General features: G+C 30.8%; 1 protein-coding gene across 1 annotated transcript; it reads right to left on the bottom strand.

Annotated features, from left to right (window-relative positions):
* Nucleotides 1-3,857: 3,857 nt before the first annotated feature.
* LOC140448348 (uncharacterized) lies at nt 3,858-4,464 on the bottom strand. Its single transcript, XM_072541435.1, has 3 exons — nt 4,346-4,464; nt 4,155-4,292; nt 3,858-4,096 (listed from the first exon to the last, which is right to left on the bottom strand). The coding sequence occupies exons 1-3, from the start codon at nt 4,374-4,376 to the stop codon at nt 3,858-3,860; spliced, it is 408 nt and encodes a 135-aa protein (XP_072397536.1). The 5' UTR covers nt 4,377-4,464.
* Nucleotides 4,465-6,192: the final 1,728 nt, after the last annotated feature.

Here is a 6,192-nt window from a genome sequence, read left to right on the forward strand (position 1 = left end):
TATATATATATATATATATATATATATAATAAACGCAAGTGCAAGGGGGATCAGTAGAATACAATAAACCGGTTTCGTGGACATATGTTTGTATGCTAGACCAATTTAAACTGCTAGAAAATTGAATGTGTTTGAATTCCCCAAACATATAACAGCAAATTTACTAAGATGTAAAAGAGGTGGAAGGTCTGATAATAGAACAAGTGATTTGATTTTAACTATCAATACATCACATCTAGCTACGGAAAGCTCGAAAATGAAGATGTTGGCTGAATGAAACAATATGTAGAAATAAAAATATCAGGAAAGAGATGAAAGGCAAACTTAGTCATCAGACCAATAATGACATACGCGACAGAGAGGATGAAAACACTTAAAAACACATTTATGAACACTGGGACATGCTAGAAGTACAGATATACAATGCAAGGTGGAGAACATCAATGACTGGGTAAGAAATAGAAGAGTAGAGTGGAACGATTATACAAGTCGAATATGAAATTATTAATCTCTTCCACAGCTGTAGCAACACTAGTTTTTTACTTCCTCGTACGTGTATCTCGCAATCTTTACACCAGGGAGTCATATCTTGAGTGCCCACCCTAGAATCTCTCGATCTCAATGAAAATTATCTGTTGAACTGCGTCTCGAGATTATAGGATATTTCGGTTTCTTTATGTATCTATCAATAATAAAATTACTCTACCATAATTTTCATGGTGCAACTAAGTAGTTCTATGGCCATGTAGTTTGTACACACTTTTATATCTCTCTTGCTTTTATAAAGAGGTACTAATAATATACTGCTCCATTCGTCTGGGATTGGTCCCAACTTCAACTGTTAGCCGACTTGTTCCTGTCTTTTCCTTTATTTAATTTTTGAAGTGCTTGAACCACTTCCGCGTTTGTTATTTTGGCGACCATTGCTGTTAATGTTAACTCCACTGGTTTTCTGTCAAATTCTTCATTTAATAATACTTTTTCCACCTTTTTTTTGACATCCTTTTCGTGAACTAGTATTTTATTGTTTTCATCTCTGATACATCTACTTTCGATTAAAATCTTCATGATTTTTTGCTATTTTAGTAATTTTTTTTTCTTTCCTGCTGTCGAGTTGATCTTATATATTTGTATGTGGACAAACGGTATTTGTATATAGGATCCGACCTATTTTGTTGCCACTGTTTATATAATTTTCTCTTCTATTTTATCTTGAACTTCGTTTGAACAACACCAGATCTCTTTGTTCCTGACTTTTTCTGAGAATTTTTTCCTATTATTTTTGCGCTGATAGATCTTTTTTTTTGTGGACCTTTCTGATATTTTATTTTAGTTCCACTTTTTACTTCGATGTTCAGCAAAGTTACTTATGTTTTTGGCTTACTAACTCTTATCCTGCAGTTCTTACATTTCACTTATAGACTTATATCTTCTTTTCTTGTCATGCAACAGTCTATTCGACCAGCATTTAAAAATCTGTAAAATGTCACATCATTTTCCTTCATTTTATATTCAATTTTCATATTCATTTTATTATCAACTTAACGCATACTGAAGTGCTACGATAAGTATGTAATTGCATGAAGTGAATGAATTTTCCGCACGTCAGAGAATTTAGGAGCGGCTATCGAGAGCTCTCCGTGCTGGTTGTGATATTGGCTACAGGTTGGAATCTTGACTTAAAACCGCGAAATTCAAATGTTTGTTGCAAGTGAACGCTGTTTCAAAAACAAAAATATTAAGTTATAAGCCATCGGAATTAGTATATTCTAAAAATTATTAGGTTATTATTTATAATATGTCCACGGAGACTGTGCTAAGAAACTTAATTATTTTTATTTTTAGCGAAAGTTATTCTTCATTAACTTTTACATGTTTTAAGACAAGGAAAAAATTCATAGTTGTTTTTAACAGAGACAAATTCATAGGGAGTTACAGAAAAGTTGACTATAAAATAAAGCAGGTTTTGAAAAACTTGAATTTTAGTTCAGTTTATGGAATTTTAAAACAAGAATTTTTGTTGTAAAAATTATTTATTAGTACTTTTACAATATTTGTGATCGTTATCCACATTTGAGCTAATATACGGACGTGTATTTAAAACATCCGAAATTAACTGTTTTTCATCCATATTTGGCTTTTTGACAAAAGTTTTTTTAAGTTTTTGTTTCTTCTTTGTAGAGAAAAACTGCAATTGCTTCTCAATTTTTTTGTTTGTAGGTTCAGATCTAACAGTATCGGATAGCGACAGCGACACATTATTAGCTTCAACATTTAATATTAAAGAAGCCTTTTTTAAATAGCTGCAACATTCTTGTAAAGCCTTTACATTTGAAGATTCTCTTACTTGTTCAGATATATTTGTTAGCAAAGTAAAAACTTTTTTCTGCATAGATTCAACTTCAATATTACAATTTTCATTGTTTATGTTTTGCATTGTGTTTAAGTGCATTTTAATTTCTTCACTACTTTCATTTTCATGTTTGTTTACTGTCGGTGGTTTATTATTATGTAATCCTACGTAGTGTATATGTTTACATATTGTGTTATTTAAAAAGTAATCTACACACGAACATTGGTAAACGTGCACACATATACTGCAGTATTTGCACTGTAATTCACAACAAGGAATGTCGTTTACTTTTGTAACAGTATAAGTAGTATTATCATCACCAAATGTTGATAAAAGCGTTTCATTTTCATTCTGATTTACCTCAAAAGATAATGTTATTGCTTGACGATGTTTTGAAACAATTGCAGAAATGCGTTTAGTATGCTTACCTTTAGTTTTTTTTATTATTCTATCAACAACTTTATCTCGAATATATTTTAAAACCGCATGTAAGCCTTTATCTAATCGTTTTACAGTTGTACCTTGCAAATAAAAGTATTTTATTGTCTTGTGCATAGACTCTAGGTACATATTGGTATTGATTCCACATTCTCGCCTATAGCAGACTGCCCAAAGTTTGGAATTAGTACTATAATTATTCTTAAAATATTTTGCAAACTCTACAGTATCTGGATCTTCATAAAATAAATTTAAAGTGTTAATTAAACTGCTTTGAAATTCTTCTGTCTCTGGAATATATTGCAAATATTTCAGAGTTTTATACACCCACTTTTTTTTGTCACTGCTGGATATTTTTGATAAATTTTGTTGCCAGGCACGGTCAATGTGCCATGCACAATATAATTGATAATAAGGTTTGCCCATTACTTGCTGCCAAGCGTTGTAGAATACCCCCGTAATGTCAGACATAAAAGTTTTAGGAGTAATTATACGTCCTAGAGCATCCCTAAGTTTTTCAAAAAAAAGCTTATGTATAAATGTGTCTTGTCGGTTTGTGAACATACATGCACATGGAAACCCTTCGCCAAATTCGTCCACAACCATTAATGTTGTAAGTTCAAAGTTGTAACCATTTAAACCATGTGTTGAATCTATGGCAATTATATTTTCACCAAACTTCTCTAACATATATGTCTGTGATTTATTCATAATTATTAAACAGAAATCATTCTGCTCAAGATTATTATGTTCAATACCCTGCTTTTTATAAAATATGACCGCATTTTCCTCAAAACTTCGTTGTTCTTGCACCCACATGTCCACACTGACAGCATCATTTCCATTTCTTCTACCATCATCTGATATGCTTATACCATAAGAATTTTTGATATTGTATATATCTTTTTTTGTTAATAGATGAATTCTTTGCACATCAGTTTCAACAATCTGATCTCTATTTTGATCCAGTATCCTGTAAAATATTTTAAATTATAACTGATGTAAAATATGTGCTATTACACACCTATGGTCAGCAGACCGTCAGGTGAATATATGTGCTAGTAACTTACTTAGAAACAGATACTCCTGCTAATAATTTGTTTGCAACTTGGTTTTTATCTATTTTTGATAAATGCAAATGTCGAATTTCATTGTCATGGTGGTAGTGACTTTTGTAATATGTAACTATACATTTTCCATTATTTAGTTGGCTTGATATAATTTGACTTGTGCAAGAAAACAATAGTTTTTCTGAACCTTGCATCTTTGGCAACCTTTTTCTGACCTCATCCTGAATAATGTTACCTGTAATATTGAAAGTATTTAGTAAAACATTTATTATTCAAAACGTTTTATGCATTACATTTCTTATAGCTTCTATTACAGTGGTAATAATACATTTTAACAGTGCCATCATCAGTTTTCCTCAATTTGCATCCTCTTGTCAAAACATATTCTGTTTTTTCTTTTTTATTTATATCCTCCAACCAATCGTCAAACTCTAAAAATATATTTTATTATTTTAATAACACAATTTGTTGTACAAATACTTACCTTTAGAATCATTAAAGGTAATCTCTATCATTTCTATTGCTACGTTGTGTTTGTCCTGTAGGTGTGTGCGTAAATCCTTAATAAATTTAAAAGAAATTGCACATTCAAAACACTTCGAATTAAACACATTTAACTCGTAACTTATTATTTCAGTCTTTTTCTGGTTGTGAACTTTTTTATTATGTCTATTCAAGCATGATTGACTGGAGAGAATTTTTTTACAAATTTTACACATAACAGCCATATTAAAAAAAAGAAAATCGCAGTTCCCTGATTACAACAGCATGACAACAGCTTTATTTAAATAGCAATAATTTAAATGGTTATGTTACGATTTTTCTTCGCGCCCATGCCAATGACAATGCGTGCCAGCGCCCTCAGTCTGTCTTCGTCGTAACTATTACGGCACGGAGAGCTCTCGATAACCGATCCTGAGAATTTGAACACTGTTGTTGCGTTCGTTTAGCTTTAATGTAGTTCATAGACAACTGACCACGCACCGCCACTCATCCTCAACGGGACGAATCTGGAAGTCATTTTGTCCACTTTTTTATCACTGAATTGATAAAATCTCTTCGCGATTGAAAAAAAAAGTATCTGACCTCTGGCGGAACAAATTTAAACTACTAAAAGTGGTATAAACAAACCAGACAACTTTTGATTTGAATAGAATTATTAAATTTTTTTAGTAAATTTCAGCATTATGCCTACGTCACAGTATATTGCCAAATAATATTCTTTATAAAGCAATATACTGTGACTACGTTAAAATATTTTAAATCAAATCGATATTGTTCTTTTCCTCAATGTAATTCAAGATCGACAAAAGATATTTTTCTCTTTCCTAAACTGGAAAACTTAAGGAAAAAGAGGAAATCGATAAAAAGAAAATACCACTATCATTAAGTCAAAAACATACTGAGAATACATAATTTATTTTCTTGAATAACAGAAATACAAATACTTACCATGTGGGATAGTATGGAATCTTTTAAAGACGAATCATGTGCTATATGATCTTTTTTGACAGGTTAAGGTTAAGTTAAGGTTGATTTCATGTAATCAAATGAACTATCTTACAATAAAGTCAAGTTCAAGTTATTTATTTATGTTAATATACAATAAAGTACTTACATATGTCAAAAAATAGTATAAAATAAAAATTAACATATTAAAAACATAAGGCATAATATAAAATAACGCATATATTAGTAAGACAAACATTACACAGAACATTATACTCTGGGTTCCCAGGTATACACAAAATAGGATTCTGGATTCATCAATACACAAGCCAGTTCCAAACAATAAAGTTAAAATTTAAGAATTCATCACTTGATAACTGCTTCCCCTTCAACCAATGGTCTCTTTGCTTCACCACAGTACTCAAAGATATCATTAGGCTAATTTCCATTTTTAAATGATAAAAATAACTCGTTTTAAACCAAACTAAACATGCAAAAGCAATGGTAAACATTAAGTCCGCTTTACATTTACGAGTACTCGGATCCGAGTAGCTCGGATTTGAGTTATACTTTTTCCATTGTCAATTTGCCAAGCGTCGGCTTTTGAGGTTCTTTGATGTCGATGCCGACCATTGGCGTGGAAATTAAGAAAAGGGATCAGTTATCAAACGCATATTTCAAGAAAAATCATATAATTTTTATTAATTTTTACATAATTATATTCAGGAAAATTTCTCAATTTTTGGGCAGAAATTGTTTAAACAATTTTTTAAACAAATTCAAAATATCACCTTTTGTGCTCCAAAAAATATTTTTTAGGTTTTTGGGTGACTCTAAATAAGATCTATGTCATTTTTCTCAAAAGTTAATAGTTTTGGAGAT

The sequence above is a fragment of the Diabrotica undecimpunctata genome, chromosome 8 (genome assembly GCF_040954645.1).
Source record: "Diabrotica undecimpunctata isolate CICGRU chromosome 8, icDiaUnde3, whole genome shotgun sequence".
Classification (NCBI taxonomy): Eukaryota; Metazoa; Arthropoda; class Insecta; order Coleoptera; family Chrysomelidae; genus Diabrotica; species Diabrotica undecimpunctata.